This window comes from Cheilinus undulatus, linkage group 6 (genome assembly GCF_018320785.1).
Source record: "Cheilinus undulatus linkage group 6, ASM1832078v1, whole genome shotgun sequence".
Classification (NCBI taxonomy): Eukaryota; Metazoa; Chordata; class Actinopteri; order Labriformes; family Labridae; genus Cheilinus; species Cheilinus undulatus.
In genome coordinates, this window is record NC_054870.1 from 31,364,689 (window position 1) to 31,389,732 (window position 25,044).

The 25,044-nt window shown below is 38.5% G+C and overlaps 1 protein-coding gene across 31 annotated transcripts in view; it reads right to left on the minus strand.

Annotated features, from left to right (window-relative positions):
- The window catches only part of LOC121510735 (ankyrin-3-like), a 221,904-nt gene that overhangs the window by 71,924 nt on the left and 124,936 nt on the right, over nucleotides 1-25,044 (minus strand). For 29 of the 31 annotated variants that reach the window (XR_005991985.1, XR_005991971.1, XR_005991975.1 and 26 more), the window contains exons 5-16: nucleotides 23,763-23,861; nucleotides 20,607-20,792; nucleotides 16,173-16,271; nucleotides 14,459-14,557; nucleotides 12,611-12,709; nucleotides 11,839-12,036; nucleotides 8,915-9,013; nucleotides 8,644-8,742; nucleotides 8,460-8,558; nucleotides 8,153-8,350; nucleotides 5,339-5,437; nucleotides 1,829-1,927 (exon numbers count right to left, since the gene is read on the minus strand). Coding sequence is in view for 7 of the 31 variants with exons in the window: in XM_041788925.1 (XP_041644859.1) it covers nucleotides 1,829-1,927; nucleotides 5,339-5,437; nucleotides 8,153-8,350; nucleotides 8,460-8,558; nucleotides 8,644-8,742; nucleotides 8,915-9,013; nucleotides 11,839-12,036; nucleotides 12,611-12,709; nucleotides 14,459-14,557; nucleotides 16,173-16,271; nucleotides 20,607-20,792; nucleotides 23,763-23,861 (1,473 nt within the window). In the remaining 24 variants the exon portion in view is untranslated. The remainder of the gene's footprint in view (nucleotides 1-1,828; nucleotides 1,928-5,338; nucleotides 5,438-8,152; nucleotides 8,351-8,459; nucleotides 8,559-8,643; nucleotides 8,743-8,914; nucleotides 9,014-11,838; nucleotides 12,037-12,610; nucleotides 12,710-14,458; nucleotides 14,558-16,172; nucleotides 16,272-20,606; nucleotides 20,793-23,762; nucleotides 23,862-25,044) is intronic. The other 2 variants (XR_005991982.1, XR_005991979.1) reach the window with 1 other exon arrangement.

Here is a 25,044-nt window from a genome sequence, read left to right on the forward strand (position 1 = left end):
TGTCTGAACATATAAACAGTCCTATACAGACGGCTTACAATGAACATCCTCACATTCCTAACTTTGGTCACCATGGAGCGGACATGAGGGTTAACCAAAGACTGAATTTAAATACACTTCCTGTTTAAGAGCCCCACTGTTGGTGCTGTGAGCTGCAGGTGGGCTTTAAAAGACTCTCAGGGCAACCTTGAGGCCCACAGGAGGGAGTTTGAGGAAGCTGGCTAACTTGACTGCCTCGTTTAATCAAATTTTGATCATGTAATATTTTTTACATCACAATTTGGAAGCATCCTGTCTAAGATATAATACATACACCATTTTTTCCCCAGCTCTACGATCAAAGACTGCCAGTTTTTTTAAGTGCAAACAATGCTAGACATGTCCTCCAGCTCACAGAATCATCACTCACCAAAAGCACCAAAATTAGGCCAAACAGCAGCCAAATAAAAAGCAAATTTATAGCAGTAGAGGAAGAAAGAAACAGAGCCAGGAAGGGATGACTAAGAGTGTGGGAAGGAGGGAGGCAAAGTGAAGGAATAAATAGAGACAGATACAGATTAAGAAAGAGAGCCAGAGCAGAAAACGGGAAGGCAGCTAGCAAGGATAGATTTGCTTTACAAGCTTCGGTCTCCTCACACTGGACGTCCGTCTTGAGTGTCACTTCAACAAGAACCAGGCACTTCCTGTCATGTTTTCTTTGCTAGTTCTGCTTTTTTAGATCAAACTTGCTCTGTGGTCTTGACAAACTACCAAAACGGAGGAGGAGACAGGCCACAACTGAACGATATGTCACTGGCCATATGTTTGTGGGTGTTGAACATTTCAACAAGCACAGCGATCAAAGGGCCCTTCTTTTGCTTGCCTAATACACAATATTTACAATTCCTAGACTATAAAAAAAATTCTGGTTCAGAGCAGTGGGGACTGCCACCAGTAAAAAAGAAAAACATATGTAAACTAAGCACTGATGATACAGTAAGACACTTTTAAGTTATCAGATAAAAAGCCAAAGTTATAGGATTGACATTCATAATTGTGAGATAGAAAGTCAAAATCATGAGCAAGAATTGAAATTACAAGAAAAAAATATGAGTATAAAGATTCAAAAGCCAAATCTAACTTTGACTGTTCCTTGAAGTTATTCCCAAACTTTTGACCTTTTAAGTCTGAAATCCTGTTATGGCTGACTGTGACTTTTTTTAACTGATTATTTCAATTTATATCTCACTTTTAATGTAAATGCTCACAAATCTTTCCTTTTCCCCCATAATTTGACAACATAGCTTATAATCCTGACTTCCTGTCTTAAAACTTTGTTTTTTTAGCTCATAATTTTGACCGTTTCAGCTCATAATCAATATTTTTTTTAATTTTATAACTTTTTAACACAAAAATTTACACTTTTGTGATGTCAGATTTTCTTTGCTTTTCATCTCTTAAAAAATGGACCATTTCTCCTGTCTGTAATTGGTTTCCATTTGCTGGAATAGTTTACACCATCACTAAAAACAGAAGCAGCCCATTAACATGAGTTCTTTACTTTTATAACAAATTATAAAATGCAGCATTAAACAAACCAGTCAGTAGAAACAAAGCTGAAAGTTATAGCTAAATCTTGTCTGGAAATCTGATTTCAAAGGTTTTTGGAGCTCAGAGAAAAAGCTGCACAATCACTCACAACATCAAAGACTAGACCAGATGTTATGGGAGAAAAATGGATGAACATTAGATCTCCAGCACACGTACATCACAAAAGGATTAATAATGGCCTGAGATGACACAAAGCTAGGTGAGTTTATCATATGCACATGTGTTTTTGTGTGGATACCTTGGCGGCAGCATGTGGGGAAGCTCCCTGATCCAGCAGCAGCAGAGCCACCCTCTGATTATCGTAGTGAGCGGCTACATGCAGTGGAGTTAGCCCGCTCTGAAACACCCACACCGGCACATACACACAAGTACACAAACATCCGCAGACACACAAGCATGCAACACATCACCAGGTTAGAAGATCAGTGAACAAGCACGAGCACAATCCCAGAGATAAGTAGAATGAAAGAAACAGGGCAATGTAAAGACATGATGGGAAATGTACCATAAAATGATGGAAGGAAGCTAGTTAGTACAAGAAACAGTTAAGCACATCAACTTCATGCTGAAATACTGAAGACAAAAAAAGTCAGGGGGACAGAGATAGAGTAGAGCAGTTCTTCACTGGTTCATCAAATGTGTCTGGAATACAAAACTGGGCACCAGTTGCTTTTAGATTTTATACATTCCCTTGAACAAAAAGAACAATATATAGAGTGCTCCACTGACCCTTCATAAACATCCATCACTTTAGACTACATTAGATCTACTTTTATGTCCCCGAAGGGATATTAGCCTTGTACAAAACAAACATTCAGCTCAGTGCAACTTGAAATACCTAAAATACATTCATAAAATCTAGCACAACTTACACAATAAGCAACCATAAAGACATATCAAGAAGAGCATAAAAATGCAAGGTGACCGTCAAGGATCTTTAATATGCACCAAAATGCAAAAACACCATTTTTATGCTGTGTGTTTCCAGTGCCTTACCTATTTTATACTGTGAAATTTGCACATAAATTATATACATCCTTATTGATCTTGATGCACAGATATTCTATTCCTCCTGACTACATGCATGCATTCATTGTAACACAATGTTGTGCTTGCTTTGGCACAAATTACCTCAACTTTAGGTATACTATTTGTCTATATTTTGCCCCAGATCACCTTAATAGTCCATTTGCATCATGTTGCTTCAAGTTAAGCTTTTGCATTTATGCCCTGTAAAATGTCATAAGCTTCAACTACAATCTAATGTCTTCTTTGGAGATGATAAATGCTCTGTCTGTCAGTCAACATAAATGTATTATAGAAGGCTCGAGAGTTTCAAGATAAAACAAGATAAGACTGCATTACAGACCTGTAACAGCCAGGGAAAAAAGGCCAGTACACCTGACAGAGCTGAATTATCCAGTTTGATTCTCTTTAAAATTAAGTATCAAGTGATATAGATTTTTCTTCCCCGCAAACATCCAAATTTGATGGTTTTTGACCAAATAAATGCCTCTTTCTATCATCATACAGCATAACGATATTATTATAGCACATGCAAAAAGCATAAACTCAAAAAAGAATGATTAGAATTGAATAAGACCACTCACTAGTCAAAATGAGACCTTTAAAGGTTTTTTATGGCCTTAAATATATAAAATCCAATTTAAGACTTTTTAAAACTATTATTAATGATCTGCAGGAACCCTGGGCAAAGTATGCTTATGCAACAGTGAATCTGACTGGAAATGAACATTTACTATGAAAGTGAATAAAACTATTCAAAAATAAGATTCAATTAAATGTAATCTTTTTTAAGAGTGTGCAAAGTTGCGAGAATGCAGGAAAGACATGATCAAACGTATTTATATCCTCATCTTTTACAGATGAAAATGAGTTCAGTTCCACTGTTTTCTTTGATTATAACATCAAGAAATAATATGAATTAATTAAGAGCTTCATTATTATGAGAAGTTGGATAAATACAGCATTAGCAACAGCAGTAGCAACATGATGTTATTGTTCTGATTTAAAGATCTCTGTTATGACTAAACAAGCAGGACTGAGTTACCAACAGGCCACTGGAATTTCCCATGCATGAAACAAACACTTCCATTTATTCAGAGTAATATGGCAGAGAATGTTATGAAATCCCCAAGAGCTGTTTAAGCATGTTGTTTGGCCAACACAATATTTTTAGTAATTCTAATCAGGCATTTTTGGTAAGATAGTGATAAGAATCTAATAAGTCCTTTGTCTCATCTTGAAAGAAAATGATTATGATTTAACTGCAACAAAAGCTCTGCAATAAAATGTTTTCTTCTTAGTGTTCTGACTCACTAACAAAGGGACTTATTTGAGCTCAACATTACCAGAGTGGAATCGTCATTATCATACCTGACTGTCATTAACTTAAATGCTCTCAGATGGTGGCACACACAGCTAGCTAACACCCAAATCAGTGTCAGTGGGCCTGAATAAGAGCATGTGCGTACAAATGTTGTCTACAAAGGAACATGTGGAGGAGGTAAGTCATCATGGGGAATAAATGCAAATGTACCCCGAAAGCTTCAACAACAGGACAAGCAGTTGTTTGTTGTGTTGTCCCGGATCAGTCCTAATCCTGACACTCCCCCACGTAACCCCCACCACCGCCCCCATGTCCAGCTGCTGCTAGAAAAATAAAACTCCTAAAGTGTCATGTTTACTCTCGAGAAGAAAGGTTGGATGAAGTGAAGAGACAGAAAGAGCTACAGGGTGATTAATGATCACAAAATCTGAAAGAGTTCCAAAATTTTAGTTGTTTGTTGGCAAGATCTCACCAGAAAAGTTGACTTAAACCCAGAATTAAAAAGGCTAACAACAGAGCTATGTGTAATTTCCTCTAGAGTCCTTGTACTTTGAAAAACAAGAGATTATCTTCTACACATTGCTGGTCATAATCCTTTTCCCTGTGTTCAACACTTTCACTTGTGCTTATCTTTTATGCCAACTTGGAGGAAAATTAAAACTACAGCTCTGATCTTTCTGACATGATCTGTGACTTTGGGCACTGGTTTAGATCAGTTGGTAGAGCAGGCACCCATATGCTGAGGCTGGAGTCCTCAACACACTGAGTGTGGCATCGATTCTTAGTCTTGCTTAAAGTTTGGTGCATATCTTCCCCCACTCTCATTACCCATAACTCCTGTCTCTCTTCAGCTGTCCTCTTTATTAAAGGCAAAAAGCCCAAAAATAATCCTTAAAAGAGATAAAAAAAATTGTGACTTTGAACATAAATCTTTAGTTTGAGACCTTAAAGAGTATGTGAAGTAGATTTATAAATTGTGATTTTGTTGAGTAACTTTTCAAAGTTGAAAAATACACACAGAAACACAACATCTGTATGATACTTTAATGTTTTAGGTTTAAGTAGATATGACCAAAGAGGACAGAAACAGTAAATAAATGCTAGTCTTTCAAACGTGTGTATTCATAAGTGTGAACAAACTTCATGCCACCCCTGAATAAGTAAATGTACCACTTTTGTCACCCCAGTATAAAGACTGACCCACCCTGCTTTGTTGCCTACATTTTTCTCTGCAAATAATACCATGTCATCTCCTGCCTAATATGTAGATTCTCTTTTGTGCCTGGCCTCTCCATCCTTAGACAACTATTGATTTCCAGCAGCAACACTTCTAAAAACAGCCTCAAGCTTTAGCCAAGACTAACTTCAGTGTGCAGTGCGCCAGGCAAGACCTCTCACCTTTCCAGCAGCATCAGGCGAAGCCCTTTTCTGTAGGAGGAGGCTGGCTACCTCCATCTTGCCGTACTTTGCTGCCACATGCAGGGGGCTGAACCCTTTCTGTTAAACACAAACACACACAAAACATCAAAAATAGACAGTGGGAAGACTGAGAGAGAGGACAGAAAAGACATTGGTATTTAAACAGGAAGAGGATATTTATGTTTTTTAAGGTTAGCCTCTGCTGGTCTGGGGTCAAGCTCTTTTTCATGACAACATAGTTTCTCACGTTAGTGAGGGGCTCATCAGAATAATATGCATTATTAGGGATTATTAGCAGAAAATAAGGTTTACAGTTCATTCTTTTCCTTTGGAGAACATTTACATGTATGTGAATGTTCATTTGAAAATTTAAGGGCCCTTGAACAGATCTGGGAAAAATACTTGCACAGCAATTAAAAAGTGCCCCGACAAAAATGATACAATTCTAAGCCAGTACCAAATACGAATATTTTAACTAAAATAATACAGTCATCTTAACAGATTTGACTCACTTGTAATAAGTCCTCACCAGTGATTTAATGGTATCATAAATACTGCAGCAACAGAACCGTCTCAAAACCATCATAGACATGTTTAGGTTTCAAACAAAAGGTCTTCAGGGCAAAAAGTGCCGTTTTTTACAGGAACAGAGCAAAGGGAAATGGGAACTACCGTTACCATCAACCCTTGCCTACCCATCATCCTTTTTGCTCCACTCATTGACTTGATCTAAGAGCGTGAAAATAGTGGAGGCTAAGAGTGGCAAGATAGAACAAAGTGGCAGAGTTTTAGAGATTGTGGAGGGTCCAGCAGTTTTTAAATCTGACGTATGGAAGCATTTTGGTTTCCGGTGTCAACAAATGAGAAAGGAGAAAATGTGACGGACAAACAAAAACAATATGCAGACACTGCCAGACTGTGGTGACACACTTGATGGGGAATACGAGTAAAATGAGGGGCAACTTGATAAATCACCACCCCCCAAAAAATTCATGAAGATGCGAGAAGCAGAATCCGACCAGGCCAAAAGACTCTTAAGGAAGCGTTCACACTCCCACTTCCCCACAACAGCACAAGAGCTCAGCAGATCACAAGGTGTATCGATGAATGTATTGCCAGAGACCTACAGCGTTTTCAGTGGTGGACAACAAAGGTTTAGGACGGTTAATAAACACGCTGAAGTAATATTCAAAGTGAAATTGTCATTCAAGAAATTATGGCGTACCTTTTTTTCTAAGACTTCAATCAAATTTGTTGTGTTTTTGATACAGTAATAATCATATGTTTGTCTGGCAATTAGCACTTATCTCAGAATCAGTGTTTTGTAATATTATTCTTACTTAAGAACCCAATGTCAAAATAATGAATTACCCTGTGATTCCCACCCCTACTTGTACATAAGTACTATCGTTGTCTAGGTATCAAGTTAGCGCTGTTGCCTCACAGCAAGAAGTTTCCTAGTTCACTTCCCCGGTCAGGACCTTTCTTTTCAGAGTTTGCATGTTCTCCCTGTGCACGCATGGGTTCTTGGCACTCTGGCTTCCTCCTACCACCAAAGACATGCTCGTTAGCTTAATCGGTGACTCTAAATTGGCTGTAGGTGTGAGTGTGAGTATGCCTTGTTGTCTGTCTCTATATATCAGCCCTGCAATTAACTGGTGACCAGTCCAGGGTGTACCCTGCCTCTTGTCCAATGACATCTAGAATAGGCTCCAGCCCCCAAGGCCCCAAAACAGGATAAGCGGCATAGATAATGGATGGAAGTAACATGCTAATGGACCATATAAGTTAGAGACCATTTTTTAGGTGTGTGAAACCCTAAGAGAGAGAACATTTTTCCTCATGTATGCCAGATCTATATTTAGTTCAATAATGTGATCATGTTAATCTTTGCTTCCTTCCTGTGTGTATTTGGAGATATTTTAAGACATGAGGTCATTTTTTCCAGAGGAATGTGGGACTCCCACAGATTTCCATTCCACGCTTCGAAACGCATGACCTCAATTGTGTGATTGGTTCTTGTCAGTTTTTCACACCGTTTATATTGCAAAACAAAGGTTGATTAATACAGGGGTACGAGTCAAGTGTTTTAAACATGGGAACTGTAATGTGAAATTTCACTCGCAAAAATCACAGATGGGATGATTATCAGTTTCTATCCTGCAGTTTAACCAGATTAGTATGAAATAATTTAATTGGACAGCTTACTGAGGTGATGTCCCACAAGATGCTGCATGTGTGTGTACATGAGAGAGAGAGAGAGAGAGCAGTGGCACCAGGGGGTTTACCCTTCATTAATCTGTTCTACTCAGAGACGGTCACCTTCAAAGAAAGCCCCCCAGCAACACAGAACACACATGTTCGATCTAGCCCCATGACGGCTGCTCTTCCTCTCTTTATGACCTTGCAGTTCGACACATGCAGGACCAGCATTACTAAAAATTGATGTTAACGATGCAAGAAAAGATATCAGATGGAAGAAATCCTTAAATACTTGTCCACCACTGCTATTTGAATGCAACATTACAAAAAGGATGCATCTCTGCTATTTAATAGCATTTAACATGGTTTAACCATGTAGGTGGAAAACTATGAATGCTTCTCTATCATATGTCAGAAGCAACAAACTCTGATGTATAAAGATGGCAAAACATCATGTTTCTGAAGGTTATTTCATATGGAAATAATGCCTACTAGTGGGGATAAAAAGTATTTAAAATATGTGGTTTCTTCTGATATGATGTAATTGGTGGGGAAGGGGGGGGGTCGGGCTCATAAATACAAGTGTCAAACCTTAGTGGAGGAGGACAGTGATGCTCCGTTCTCCAGTAACATGGCAGCAACATCCTGGTGTCCTTCCCGGGCAGCCAGGTGTAGAGGGGTGTAGCCTGAGGTGGTAGCAGCATTGGCAGAGGCGCCGCACTGCAGCAGCTGTTGTACAATGTCGACTTTGCCCAGCCGGCTGGAGATGTGCAGTGCTGTCTGGTCATCCTGAGGAGAGAATGAAAGTGACTTTTGGCCCAGCATTTTTGACATTGTGTTTTTTTTTCTATGTCCACAACACAATGACTGGTAAAGAGGGTTTGACTGGTGTTCTAACCTTGGACTTTGTCTCCACCTTGGCTCCGTTCTTGAGCAGGTATCGGACTACGTCTGCCTGGCCCGCCCTTGCTGCCATGTGGAGGGCTGTCTCACCTCGCTGGGGGTGACACAGAAATAGTCATCAGAGGGAAGTTTTCACACTTGAACTCTCTAATATGTAACACTGCAAACAATGCACTCACTACGTTGGTTGTGTTTGGTGATGCTCCGTGGTGCATCAATGCATGAACAATGTTTTCATGGCCCATAAAGGCTGCAACATGGATCGGCGTCAGGCCAGACTATAGAGAAACAAACATGATCATTATAAATATGTATAAAAAAAAGCTTTGAGTAAACAGAAGTAAACAATAATGCAGAGCAGATAAAGCCAGCACAGTTAGAAACCTCTTCTGGTGCCAAGCATTAAGAGCCATTAGAAAAGAATGAATGTGTCTGAGTGTGGAGTTGTACCTCAGTGACAGCCTGGATAGACGCTCCATGTTTAAGCAGCAGCTCCATCACTTTCACTCTGTTCTTCTTGCAGGCGATGTGAAGTGGAGTGAAACCGTTCTGCACAAAGAAGACATTGAAAAAAGGAGTTTAAAAAGCTACTATAGTATCTTTGAGTCATCTCTTCATCCAGTGAGATATTAACTCTCTGCAAATGTGTGACTGCCTTACAGAGGCTGATGGAGAGAAAATGATGATCTGCAAAGAATTTTTGGAGTGCTTTCAGAAAATGTCAGGTGTAAAACTAAAAGACAAGAAGACATTTTTGCACTTAGTTTCACCCCCAATCTTTTTCACCTCTTTGAAAAAGACTTTTTTTTCTCGTTGTCAGTTCAAAATCTCAATCTAAAGCTTCTCCCAATAGTTCAATGATTTACTACTTCTCTTCCTCATAGATAAAATGTGTTGCAGTTTCTTGGGTGTTGTGTGCCTTTAACAATAGAAATACAGCCTACAGGCAAAAACTACACTTCATAGACCCTGATTGTGTCAGTGATAGTATGCCTTTGGCTTTATCTTTTTTGATATCTAACACCTTGATTTGATTGTCTTTATTATCATTTTATGATCAGTGCTTGTTGTAGCATTTCTGTATTTTATACATTTATGTATATTATTTGAGCTGATGCTGTAACAAGACAATCTTTTAATATTTTAATCCCATTACAGCATTTATCCATGATAAAACAAGAATAAATGTGAGGCACAGATAGCCTAGTGGTTAGGTATGGGTTCAAGTCCGGCCTGTGGCTCTTTCACCACATCATTCCTAACTCTGTAATCCCTTTGTCTGACTCCAAATATATACTATATATATGTATACCCCAATATTTACAATTTGAAATGATTTGATACAAATTTGCAATATTCATCTTTTAACCAACAGAAGGCCCAAACTGCTTTTGGTTTTTCTTTTCAATGCTGAACTGAGAGAGGGTTTATACAGGAAGCAGGAGACGAACAACAATAGGTGTGTTTACTGCTTTAAAGTGTTTAAAGCAGCTTTCTTGGTTTGCAAGCTACCCACAAAACATTCTGTGATCACTGCAGGGTGGAAGGGCTTGGGCAATGGAACGCACAACCAGTGGAACAGAAAAACTGTGGTCTATCACAGCGTTATACACAATGGCTATGAAATAATGAGACTGTGCTTATGAAGATAAAACCACGTGGTTCACAGTCACACCAGGTGTTAACGTGTTAAAGGTTGGGTATTCATGCACATCTGCTATAAGTTTCCAATAAGTGACGTCTGTAGTTCACTGCTAGCTAGTGAGTGATGTTCACGTGTTTTTGTAAAGGTAAGCGAAAGAGAGAATGATTAGCTTAAAAGTTGAGCAATGCATTATCTTGAAATTTATAGTGAAATTGAACAAAATAGCTGCAAAATCTTCTCGCACACTAACTGAGGTGTATAGGGAACACTGCATGTCATGTGCACATGTGTTTGAATGGATCAAAATATTTCGTGAAGGCAGAGAGGATTGCCAAGATGATGATTGAACATCTTCCACCAACATCTGAAAACATTCAACAAATTGAACAAACTGTTCAAAATGTTCGACAGCTCAGCATAAGAATGACAGTAGAAATGGCCTCCATTGATAAAGAGGCAGTTCTGCAAATTCTGCATGAAAATTTGAACATTACAAAAGTGTGTGCCAAAGTTGTCCCAAAACTTCTGACTCCTGATCGAAAAGGAAAAACAAAAGAAAATTTGTAGAGAAATTTTGGAAACAAAGCAAAGGAAACCCAGATGTTTTAGAGGGAATGATAATATGCGATTGGACCTTCCAATACCATCCTAAGACAAAACGTCAGTCAATGCATTGTAAAACACCATCGTCACCAAGGATGAAGAAAGCACAACAAAGCGAGTCCAAATTCAAAGCATATATTGATTGTGTCTTTGACATTAAGGGTATAATTTTGTAAGAGCAGGTTCCACAATCTAAAAAAATATTAATGGTCAACAGTGAATCTACACTATTACAAACAGGTTCTAGAAAAACTGTGAGAAGAAGTCAGTAGAAAGAGACCACAACTGTGGAAAAATGGTGTAGTTCTTCATCAAGACAACACGCCAGCTCACACTGCACTTTCAGCAAAGCAGATCACAGTGTTTGATCATCCTCCTGCTTCTCCTGATCTAGCATTGTGTGACTTTTTCCTTAGATCAAATTTGAGCTCAAAAGAACACTTACAAAGTTAACAAAATAATGATAAAGGGTACTATAAAATAATATAATAAAACTGCATTAGTTTTGTTTTTTCTAATAGCCATACCTACATCAGTTCTGATACAGCAACACGACAGCAGTAGTTTAAACTAATTTTAATTTAACCAGAAGACAAAGATCATTGGGTGCAAGGATGCACTCGGGAACTTAATCTTTAGCCTGAGAGACTGGCAGGTTTAATGCCTTTCAAAAGGAGGACAGAGTTTGTGTGTTGTGTGACTGGGAAACAGAAAACACTGTTCGTTTTATTGTCCCATTTATGATGACATCAGAGATGTACTTAAAAAAATGTCTTCCATTAACGTTGTTTTTTTTCCCTGGTTGGGCAATTGTGAAAAATTTGAGTTGTGTTTTAGAAAAGGAACTTTTTTGTTGCAAATTGTATCCCCAAAGGCCGGAAGAAAAGGCAAAATATATTATTTAAATTGGAGCTGTAAAAAGAACAGGTAACATTGCAATGACTTAAATAAATAATAGCTCTGTTGTCTTATAAACCCATGAGGACACTTTGTGTGCATGACATATAAATAAAGATAATTCAATTAAGCAATCATAGCATAAAATGAGTTGAGTGTAATGTTCCATCCCTATAATTGATAAGACAATATCTATTTTCCTTTAACCTGCCCAACCCTGTGTCCTTACCAGAGCCTTGGCGTTTGGGTTGGCCTTCTTGTCCACAATGAGCTTCGCCACCTTGTAGTGACCACAGTGAGCAGCGACATGCAGCGCCGTCAGGTAGTCGTTAGTGACGTCATCCACTGGAACATCATGCTGGAGCAGAAGCTGGACGCAGTTCAGGTGGTCTCCCTGAGTGGCCATGTGGAGCGGAGATAGACCGTTCTATGGTGGGAGGGAGAGAGGGAAAGAAAGAGAGAGAGAGAGAGAGAGAGGGAGAGAAAGAAAGAGAGACAAACACACACGCAGACGGACACATAGACAGATGGACAGACAGACACAGGAAGTTAGGGCGTGGCCGTGTGCTGCACAGACAGACTGTGAAGGAAGTTGTTGAGAAGGAAGGTTACAGGAGCATTGTTATAACGAGGTCATTACAACAATGTCTATTTTGTTACACTGGTCGTCCTGCGCAGTCAAACTGTAGGGCTACGCAGCGGAGACAGGCTGTTCTGGAGAGGTCGCACAAACGTTATGGAGACAATGCGACAACACTACAGCAACAACAACAGGCCTGCTATCTGATTGGTCAAAAGATTTCAAATGGGTGTGAGTCATTTGGAAAGCTACTTTGTACAAACATCTGTACTATAATGTTGTGTCTCAACTGTCCCTGTTCATGTGTGTTGTTTTCTACTCTTCTCTGCTTCAAACAGCTGGTGAAAAATAAAAAGTGACATGTGGTTCCTGTCCTTTTCTGAGCTATGCAGTCTCCTAAAGTGATCATCCCAGTAGCTACCTTGGTCTTGGACAGGAAAGGAGCTCCTCGGTCTAGTAGGATTTCTACCACCTGCTCGTGCCCGCTCCTGGCTCCACAGTGTAGAGGTGTTAGCCCGTCCTAAAGGAGAAAAAGACAAGAAAAGAGACATTACATCATTATCTCTTATTGTTATCATCAAATTCATCAAGTATTTCCAATAATGTTTTAGAGTGAGATACAATGGATGAAAACCTCACCTGTAAAAAATTTCTAACATTTATTTCTAGTAAAATACCAAAAAATATTGGAGTCATAAGGCATCTGTCATCTAAAATAACTACACGTTTAAATTCTATCCATACATCCAACACTGCAACATTTCTAGCCAGCACCTTCAAAAGCAGTCTAATCTGTATTTCTCTCAGCAAAAATGTTTCATTAAAATTACCCCAGTCTCCAACAGGTTCAGCAGTTCCTCTCATTTGTTCCAGTCTCCACAAATCCTCCTGATGTATGATCTAAACCCATGTCAAATGAACTTATTTTATCCAATCTGTTCACAACTTACTACTAGTCTGTTTTAAAAATGTGTCTAAGTTCAATTCTCAAAAACATCATTACAAAACAAGGTAGCCCATAATCTTCACCCAGCCTTTTGAGGAACTTTCTTCAAGAATTTGCCATTTGAATTCAAGGACCTCATTGTTAAAACAACCGAGTCATACTAAGAGCCACGCCAGCTTAAATCCACTCTAGAAATAACTAGCTAACGCTTTATGCTTTGGACCAGTTGAGTTTTTCAGCTGATACCTCCCAGTTATCTACAGGCTTCTGTTTCACAATATAAACTCAGATAAGGAATAAATATTGCATTTTTTGTTGTATTACTCCATACTAGTAGCAGCTACAGTGAGTCTGACACGTCTTTGAAACTCTGAATCTTAAGAGTGTGTTACTTTTCTAAAGACACCTTTGTTGTTTATTGTGGTTGTCGATTCTGGTATTCCTGTGTAGGCGGCTTTGGCTCATTTTAGCTGATTGGTACAATTTAAATTATTTGACTCAGTGTTCTTTTTTCACATTAGCAAGGCTGCTCAACAAACCCATGTGTTTTGTTTTGGTTTTTTTTTTGGGGGGGGGGGGTTGTTTGTTTGTTTGTTTGTTTTTTTTGGCTTTCCTATTTCTTTCTTTCTTTTTTTCTTTCTTTCTTTCTTTCTTGTTATTTACTTCAAAATTAACATGCAATGCATGTTTTGTATTTATCTTTTGCTCTGTTTTTTCTTCTTCTTTGTTCAAATGTACAGTAAAAATAATAGAAATAAATGTGTGGAAAAGGCATATAAAGGTTTGCAACAGAGTTACTCCTCTATCAGTATTACAAGGACCATGCTATGATTTAATCTATACACAAGTCTGGTGTCATGAGATTACTTTGTTGTCATTTTGTGCTGTATACGTCCAAAAAGCGTGAATAACTGAAGCAAAAGCTAGAATAGAATTATATTCATACTGGTTGAGAATTTAATTTAAAGACATATTCCACATGATGAATTAGTTTAGAGGGTTAGGGTTAACCCTTAGAGTTTGTTGAAAATATAATAAATCACTGACTTAGAAAAGAAATAAACAAAATCAAGAAACTTTTGGATAAACCTCACACTGCATGAAATAGTGCTGTCTAGGTGCAGAAAACAGCAGAAAACTTCAAAGACCCAGGGACTTTTACCACCAAAAAACTATGCTTCAGTGATATTCTCTATAAAGACAAGAGTCAGCCAGAGACACTTCAGCTGATGATTTGTCCTTTTACCCAAAATCCAGTGCTACCACGATGAAAATTTTGATACATTTTTGGCTTTTTTTTTTTGGAGGAAACTGAGCTCTTACCTTGGTTTTTGCATCGATTTTGGACCCTCTGTCCAGCAACAACTTGACCATGTTGCTGTTGCCCCGTTTTGATGCCACATGTAGTGGTGTGATGTCATTCTAAAAACAAAACAAAACAAAAAAAAAAACAGGACGTTTATCTTGTAATTCAGCAGTCACATCAGATTTGCCAGTTTATTATTACACAAAAGTCAACAATGTGCATATCCACTGAAAACTGAAATAGATCCAAAACATACTTTACTGTAAACTACTAATTGATTGTAATGTTTACCCTCCTCATTAAAGGGACATAGCCTTCTAATTGTCAAGTTGTAAAACAGCCCTATAAATAAACACCATCTCTCCCTGCAGCTGTAGCGTGATTCTGAGGATCTAACCTGCAATCAGTGTCAAAAAGCAGCACAAACACAAACCTCCACAAGCTCACTGATATAATTAAAGGCCAATGTTGACGGTAAATAGCTGATTTAGACTACACAACAAACACATTTTAATGACACCCACTTGTGCATTTCAATGTACATATTCACATCAATAAGAAGCAATTCTCTTATTCTTGTGATATTAAAACATTTCTCAGTGAGAGTGAAGCCTTATAGTGTAATAAACACTCAGAGGCATTTCTGCTAATGTGACATTTATAACGTTGTATACTGTGCTTCATTTGAAGGAGAGTAAGGATTATTTTTCATAATGCCTACTGGAAAAAAATGATAATGATGCCCACTTTTAGTAGGCATCGTTTACACAGTGAATGCACACACACCAAAATTTAATTTAGGTCACCAAACTTTCCTTCGGTTTGCTTTATTCATAATGAAAAGCAGATTATTCCTCAACTTTTCCAATGAAAAAACCCAATTCTTCTGTGTCGTCATATTAATGAACTTCTCTATCTTATTTATTATCTTATTTAAAAATCAGAATCAGCTTTATTGGCTAAGTATGTTGCACACACAGAAGGGATAAGACTCCGATTTACAAGGTTATCTATGCACAGATGAAAGCAAAATTAAGGCCATACTGCTGCGATAAGCATCACAAAGGATGAAGAATAGACATAATACTGTGTAATCAGAGCGCTGCTTAGATATGCACAACAATAGGGTGCATTTAAGCAGCTGGGATCAATAAAATATAATGAGAATGACATAAAAATTGTACTGGCACAGAGAGTTTTAAAGTCACAGGGTTAAATGTTCATCCCAATGAGTGTCTATAAAAACCATCTAGTCATTAATAATACAAAGATATCTTTTAAAAAAAAACAAAACTCCTGTCTGTGTGAAAAAAACATGCAATCAAGTTCAATCCAGTGAATAAACTTCTCTCTGAATGAAAAATATCTTTAAATGAACAATATTTTCTAATTATCAATAAGAAATGATAAGATCGTTAAACAAATGCATCAAATACAACTTATATTAATAATTCTGCATGTAGCCAACAGGTGTCTTTAGTTGTAAACCCTGCCCTGAAGGGCGTTTAAGTCAACAAGAATTAATTATTAATTGCCCTCCTAAATGTTACTAATAACATATTTTCTTACTGTAAGCCAAAATGTCTGTGAAATTAGTCTTTATACCTGGGATGCCTTAAATAAGTCACAGAAACTGCTTGTTTAACCATCATGCAATGTGAATTTTCTCTGTTGTTTATCTTTCATGAGTGTAGTACCCCTCCAAAACAGCAGAGGGCAGAGTAAACTCACCCGAGCCATGAAGTCCACAGCAGCCCCTCTGTTCAGCAGTAGCGTGGCCACGTTTATGTTGCCGTAATGAGCGGCGATGTGCAAGGGGGTGAAACCACTCTGAGAAGAGGAGATAGCCGGATACACACAGACACACATTTCATTAAAAACTATGAGACAGAAAACACACGTACAGCTGAGCTCACACCTTCAGGTTTCCAGCAGTCTAACAGGGCTGTGGTCAACAATCTACCAGACAAGGACACACACTACTACACACTGTTACACTAACAACTGACTTTCCTCTCAGTGGCAAAGAAAGTCCTTTTGATGAAGCATAAACAGTGACAACTACAGGGGTTACATTCAGACCTTAATTTGCTTTTGTGCCACTAGAATAAAACTCTTGATATAAAAGATGTGCATAGTACAAGTATATGGGCTTAAATGTGAATATATAACTATTTTGACTGGCTCTTTTAATACAATCTAACTGAAAACATCCTGATGCATTTGGCAAGCAAAACTGTCCCTTACATGACCCTGTTAACTTTTTCAATTAAAGTAATTTCCTGAAAAAATCCTGGATTACGGAGCAACAGCTGTAACAGCAACACAAGGACAATCTTTCTAATGGCTGAATGAATCTCATATAAGACAATCTAATTATTAGAATCCCAAATTCAAACAAGCAATAATCCAGCAGAGAGCAGGTGTCTCTGACATGCAGTCTCCTGATATCTGAAGTCCTAAAGACAAACAGTAGGAGTTATCAAGAATTTCAAAGGATATTTTTGCACTTTCGCTACTCCAAGTTTGCAAAATACCACAAATCTAATCGCAAATAGGGCTGTAACAATAACAGGATTTAAACTTTGATACGTATAAGTGGTAATCAAAAATATTTTTAGCTATTTTGATAGTTTGACAACAAAAATGGAGGTCCTAGACACTAGAGATGTAACCGTATCATTAATATCGCAGTGACAGAAGCATTTCGATGTCATGGTGGACATGTGAGAGTTTTAAACGATAAGTCTTCAGGGCATTAAGTGTGGCTTTTGTAGTGGGAACAACTGTTAACATTGGCCTTTGCATAACCATCATCCTTTAAACACCCCTCACTTGCTTGATCTAACAGTGATGAATACTATGAGTGGTGGGAGAGAACCGAGCCACAAAGAGATTGTGGAGGCTCCAGGAACTTTTAAATCTGACGTGGGGAAGCATTTTGGTTTCCTGTTGTCAAGAAACGAGACAGCAGTGACACATTTCATGGGGAATATGAGTAACATAATGAGCCACTTGGTAAATCATCACCTCATAAAGATTTGCAAAGACGCGAGGAACAGAATCTGGTCAGGCCAGAAGACTTTAGAGGTTTCAGAGGTTCAGAGGTTTTAGGAAGTTAGTGAACACACTGGAGCCTAAGTATAGGTATATAATTTAAGCGAATGCACTCCTACAGCACTTTTTTTTGCACATATTGTTCTATTTTAAATGCAAGTGAAAAAGGGGAAAGCTCCCCAGGGCCCATAGAGGTTAATAAAAATGTAATATAAAATTGTCCTGTATAACTTTAATATTTAGCTCTACTTATTGGGGCAACAAACTAAACTTTTCAATTTATTCCATTTATTATTATTGATTAAAAAAAAACACTTCACTACTTCTTACATGGGTAGGAGCCGTTGTTCATGTATATACATATAACGTGCATGCCAATTAAACATAACTCTTTGTCCAGTAATGTCAGAGTGCTAGCCATACCAAGACTTGCACAAAAGTCTTGCATGCCAAAAAAAAGAAAGGAGAAGAAAAGTGTTAGCTAAGGCAACATGAACTTCAGACAGGCCAAAGTGTCAAATGCTAGCTAGGAGGCTAGTGCTAATACGACTGATTTGTATGCAGTGATTTAAGGGAGTCATCTGGGGGAGGGGGGCATTTACCGGACTTTCAGGGGCCCAGGTAGTTCTTTGGCCAGGCCTGCCCACTAGACACCCATCACTGGGTAATAACTTATTTTTAATTACCAACAATTGCGATCAAAATCCTGCACAGAACATTTACAACATACTTGGCCTACAATTTTTGATGGACCTGTCTGACTATATTTGTTTTTAAGTTTCAATATTTTTCCAATACTATTTATTATTATTTAAATTAGAATAATGGTGTCTTTATTAAAGTCATGGACTCAAAAAGTATCAAACTTTTGATAAACATAGTTTGTAATGGTAGCATTACAAACTAGAAATGCAACCAAGCTAAACACTTCATATTACTTAACACTGGTATGTACAATAAATTGTTTTGGCCTAAAAATACTTTGATTGTGATGCTAATTCTGATAGCCCACTATTGGCAATTACTTTTTCAGTTAGCATCAAGCTAGCAAACTAAAATGCACATTCCAGTCCATTTGTGAGAAACTGTGCTTGCTCTGAAGAATAATAAACCAGACAACACTAACTAGAAGTGATACTGCCTGGGCCTTTGAGCTTTAGAATTCACTTCAAGAGGATCTCAGATAAATAAATTCAATGTCTTTTTATCAAATAAATAAAATAAAGATATTTTAGGAACACATTTTAACTTGGGAGCTATTGCAATATGATTTTTTGTGGTTTTCATTCCTTATAATGTCTGCCTTTGTGGTACCTTGTAACTTTGTTTAACAAGTTGCGTTAGTTCTATATAAAACTTTTTAAAGTCAACACAAACATAGAGCTTGCGTGCTGCTTGTTACTTTCTTCCAGTTTCCAATATAAATCCTGTTTAACACGATGCAGGCCTTGGTCAACATAGCCATTTTTGGATGAATCATAGCAGATAAGTGGCCAGCCTGCCAAAGCCACAAACAATGCCAACCAAAGCAGACACACACAGAGTGAGCCGCCTGGCTTTGGTGTGACCGTGGGACCCGTGTTACCACAGAAGCAGAGTTCAGGTTGCTAATTATTTTTGGTCCCACGCAAAATGCTTTTAGTGCCATGGTTACAACTTCTAAAACCAACCAATCTACTGAGGGAAAACTAGCACACCAGTGTCTGTTTAGCTGGGAGGCTGGGTTCCTTCACATGTTAAAGGGGATCTGGTTGCCATGCAGGTTATGGACAAACCATAGCTATCCAATAAATGATAACCATATTTCATGCTAACACAGGTTATCATGTTAATCAGTTTCATGGACAGACTGTGTCACATTAAGATAACATTTTGTCAACAGTCACAAAAAATTTGCCCAAAAAGTGCAGCCGAAGATTAAACTTTGGACACCATGAAACTATTAGAACCAAGCAAAAATACCCAAGCCTCCAGCTTTATAGAGAATTCCTAAATCAGTATTAGTGAAACATGCACTTCTCTGACTTCCTCTAAGACTACAGATACATGGATGAAGCGATGCAGAGGAAGATGAGAGTTAAAATGGAAAAAGGGGAGTGACAAAGGGCTGCAGAAACACTACTGCATCAAGTCAAGGGCACTGAAGTGTTTGTTTGTTGTTGTTTTTCAGAGTTTTCATGACTTGCAATGGAGAGGACTACGTAATGTACAGAGTAGAGGAGTACCTCCGTTGTTCTATTCACCATCATCTACAGAGTCAGCCAAGAGAGGAGAGAACGGGCAGTTAGTGAGCAAAAAAAAAAAAAAAAGGAACAGAAGAAAATAAAAAAGGAGCATCCTCTGAAAGTGGAGGAACAGAGAAAGTGGAGGAGTAGCTCAAAATGAAATAAAGATAAAGTAAATAAAAGTAGATTTTCAGTTTAGAGTAGGTAGAATTAAAAACATGCACATGTAGCACCTGTATACATAGACCGTGCTTTTTGCGCTGGCAGCTTCCATTTCACAACAAACCAAAGTAGTCCAGTGTTGTCAGCTGTTTGACAAGTTTTGAGAGGTGACACTGCTGTGCTCGCAGACACAGCTTTATCACCAGGAGTGGTGCAGGAGAAACTACTCTGACTCATCTTTTTGAGGGAACACTTCCAGGTCTAGAGATGGTGCTAAAGGTAGGACAGGATTCCTGTGCATTGCTTTAATGTTTCCTTGATGATATTTCCCAGAATAAAGGAAAATAATGAGCACATAGACCTTTATACAACGGACCTTAAGGTCACTGACTAAAAAGAAAAAGTGAACTTTCATGACCAAGCCATAACAAGCACTGCTGAGAAGCACTCTGAAGTTAAAGATGTGGGCACTGCCAGCACAAATAAAGCCATCTATGGACACAGACCCATATGCAATGCACTTTTGCTCCTTTCTCCTATTTGTCAAAAGGATCATAAAAAAATTAACCAAGAAAGATGAAGAGAAAATTAGCAAATAACAAAAACCAGCATCATAATCAAATAAATAATCACACAATCAAAGTATCAATGAGATTGATAAAGAGTGGAAATGTGAAGATCCACCACTAGCATCAGAGACAGCAACCGTTTTGTCTCTCACCTTGGACTCGACGTCAGCGTTGTGGTCGTTCTGTAGGAGCAGGGCCGCGGCCTTGGTGTCGTCCTTGCGGGCAGCGATGTGCAGGGCAGGTAGGCGTACCTTGCCCTTTGTATCGTTCTCCAATAGCAGGGAGACCACCTGGTCATGGCCCTGCTGGAGCGCCACTGCCAGAGGGGTGAAGCCATCCTGCAGGTGAGGAGGGAGAGAGAGGGGAGGTCACTGGGCTTGAAGGATGCTGGGATACATGGGTAGTGCTAGACCTGATATGCAGGACTTTACATTGACTTTTTTGCTCACCAGCTACTGTGGCTACTAGTTTTCCAAAGTTACTAGCTACTCTGAATTTTTACCAGCCAGAATATCCATGTTGGAAATATCACTATATGATTAAGTCTGACTGTGGCGTGCTACTTGAACTATTTGTGCAATCTGTTGAAATGTAAATGAGCACTGCGTCCAGCTTTAAAGTCTGTTTTTCATCCACCCCGGAGAAAAACACAAATTGATCAACAAAGTTTGATTTGTGACCCCTTAGCTGTTAGTGCCAGTGTTTGTGGTGTTCACAAACACTGGCACTAACAGCTGAGCCCAGTTACTATAAAGCACAGGATGTGTCACCACTAAGTTCAACACAGCAAAGTTGCAAGTGGGAGCCATTGCACCACCTGCCACAGCAGAAATCCTGCATTTGGCTGGTTGGCAGGTGTTAATGTCAAGTCCTGCTGATATACTGTAGGATGGTCTGTGTGAGTAGATGGATAGTATGATCACTTTGAGAGCAGGTTACAGGACTTTCGGGAAGCAAAGGAAGCATTGGAAGACCCTGAGTCCTATAGAAGTTTTAGAAAAAGTCAAAGTAACTATTGTAAAAGTTAAGGACTTCTCCTTTTGTTGTGAAAGACACATTTTCTTTATGCTGTATAAAACATCCTCTAGCCTGCGAGGGTCAAAAGATAGTTTATATTTGTTTTCTGAAAGTCTGTGAGCAGCTTTCTTCTCCTACAGTAGGTCACTGAATGTCAACTCTATCAAAGGCCTCAGTGCCACATATAGAAGCTTAAAGTGCCTTTGGAAGTGTCTGTATGTGACACACCAGGCTTTAAACAAACTCTTCCTAAATTCACAGAACCTTTGTCAAGGCATCTTATACAGATGCAAAGCTTTATTCCTTCCTTTCTAATACGTGATTAACATCAAACTGTCCCTTGTCTGTCTTTTGTTTTCACATGGGATTGAACCCTGGTATTTTGTTCGAGACTCCTGATAATGTATTTAGAAAACTGGGATTGTGATGCACTGGAGAAACAGGTAAAACTTGATGACACTGTACGACACTAAAAAAACTAAGCAGTGATAACATTTATTTATATAACCTCATTAGTTCTAATGGCAAGATTTCAGTTTAATTGCGAAGATCCTTGAAGGTCCCTGTAAAGTGATCTTTCTTTTTTTTTTTTAGGTTTGCCGTATGACAGAGCACTGTGTAACGAACCACCAGGCCAAATTTTAGTCATGAAAAACATCATTTAAGTTTATAAAATTAAGCTTCAAAATAGGATGTGTACTGAATGTGCTAAAGCCACACCCACCCACAAGAACTAGATCCTCTCTAATTTTAAAAATCGCTACAACATGAATGGAGGGATCATCTGTCTGCTCTGCTGGACCTGTCAGCTCTCTGTCAGCTACCAGAGAAACAATCACGTTTATTTCATGATGGGCAGACAGTTCCTAACAGATGTGAGGAATTGAACTTTAGCTGCTTTGAGAGAGACAAAGCCACATCCAGGACTGAAGACAGAGAAATATGAATTAAAACGCACCTTCAACAGGTTAGATGCTTACTCCTGCTGCATCTGGTTCAAGTGAAAAATAGACAAGCACTCCAGCAACTAGTCTGCCCCCTGACCTGTTTACTTTAATTGAAAGCATACCGTTGTAACATATTGTTGCAGCTTTATGGGGGCGAGGTAATTCTCCAGAGGGGCCAGTGACATAGTGGGTCGCCATATTTGCCCTGCCTAAATGGAACCAAACCAGGAAAGAGCTGAAAATATCTACATGTTAAGTAACAAATTTTGGATTTCACTTTACAGGGACTTCAATGCAATTTGATTGTAAATGAATATTCATTTGAATCTATGTTTCTTATATTAGTTTTGAATGGTTCTTTGGAAGGGCTTAAAGAAAATGTAACATTAAGATAAGTAAAACATTTAAACTGAGTCTTGAGACTGCTTGCAGCTTTGAGAACAGTAAATGTTAACTGTTTATCAAAGAGATGTCTTCACATTTCCTGCGTCCACCATATATGACACTAATGTAAGTTATATAATGAGATAAGAGTACGGAAAAGGCTCACATGTCTCATAACCACAGTTATGATGCATTATTCAGCAGAGAGCTTCCCCTGCATGCTGTAAGTTTGAATGTTCATGTGTATGCATTTATATATCATCTTTACATAAATGTAGTATATGTATATGTGAGAAAAAAAAAGTTCTTGTCTTAAAGAGTGCCTACTTTGGGAACATGTAATGGATAGATGTTAAACAGGCTGACTGTAGACTGTTTGGGGTTTTCCATCAGCTCTTCATCTCCATATGTGCATGTGCCATGTGCGTGAACGTGTGGTGACTCCTAAGTGAGTGTGTGTGAGTAACGTAAATCAGTGCAGCAGCAGCAGCCGTGGAGGAGAGGCAGCGAGCGGAGAGGACCTCATCTGTGACCCACTCAAGGTCACTCTGCCTCCTCCACCACCATACACTACCAATCAATGAAGCTCTGCCCAGTCCCTCATGGAGAGACGGGATGGGAGGGGAAGGGGAGGAGAGGGGGGCAGGCAGGAGGAGGATGTGAAGACGGAGTGAGAATGTGAGACAGAGAGGATGAGAAACAGACACAGAGTCAGGGAATAGAACGGACAGAGATGAAGAACAGAGGGAGCAGGGGGGGTGGGGGGTGGAGGGGTAAAAGGAGGGTGGGAGACAGAGGAGGAAAGGAGATGAAGGTGGTTAGTACAACAGATGTAAAGACCAAACATGACTGAGGCAGAGAAAATGCATGGAGACGTACTGTATGACTGTAGAGAGGTGAACATAGGCTTAGTATGCACACACATATATAAACAGGCACTCGAGCATATGTGTACAGTACCTCAGTGGCCATGCTCTGGCTGGCGCCGTTCTCCAGAAGGAACCGCACCACCTCGAGGTGGTTCTCCTGGGCTGCCATGTACAGAGGGGTGAAGCCATTCTGAAAACAAGAAAACACACTCAAATTAAGACATGTAAAACAGGCAAAGACTGAACTTTCTCACAAGACTTCATGCTAAAAATCATTTTTAATTAGAGTGCCTGAAGCTTCATGGTAGAATGGTGAGCAGTTTGATACCCAGCTTCCACTGCTGGCATTTCATTTATTGATTGATTGTACTGAAAAGGTAGCTAAACCTTCTGTCCTTTATAAATTTAATTTAATTTAGTTCAGTTTATTTGTTTGTTATTCTCATTCTAATAAGATTATCTTATTTTATTTTAAATGTGTGCAGATATTTAGAAAAATTTCCCCAGTAAAGTGTATCATATCTTGAATCGTATCATATCACACCATATGGTTGTTCATTATTTTTAATATGATAATGTATGGTACATTGTATCATACTGTTGGGTAAAAACACTGCTCAAAAAAGGAATTTGTTGTTATGTATCATACCTTATCATTTCTTGTCAGATCTTAACATATTAATACATTTCATTTAGTGGTACGGTATCATTTTTTATGGTTATGAAGCCACATTTTATCCCACTGAATTGTATCTTATATCATTTCATACCTAATCATGCTGTATTGTATTGCATCCTGTCACATTGTATGGTGTTGTATAATTCTGTATGATAATCTAGTATATCAGCTGAATTAAACTGAAATGAAAATGGAATCATCATATCCCATCATACTATGTGTACCTTAAGGTATTTTATCCCATCCCATCAGATCGTATAATATTGTATCAAATCGTATCATACCGTATTGTATTGAATTTTTACATCATATCATATTGTATCATACCCTCTTAATATCATATTGTTACATTTAAAGGTATTGTATCATTGTTATGAATTTTATTGTAATGTTCTGTGTCGTAACGTATCGTACCGTGTTGTGTGGAGTCAAAAGGGGAGGAGTCGAGTAGAGCTGGGTCATAATGTTAGATTAGTAGTGTACTGTTTTGTGCTCTAACATAACATCATCTAATGTAACTATTGTAACATATCGTATTGCTACCTCCGCCAAGGAGGTTATGTGATCGGCAGGGTTTGTTTGTTAGTTTGTTAGTTAGTTAGTTTGTTTGTTTGTTAGCAACATAACTCAAAAAGTTATGGACAGATTTTGATGAAATTTTCAGGAAATGTCAGAAATGGCATAAGGAAGAACT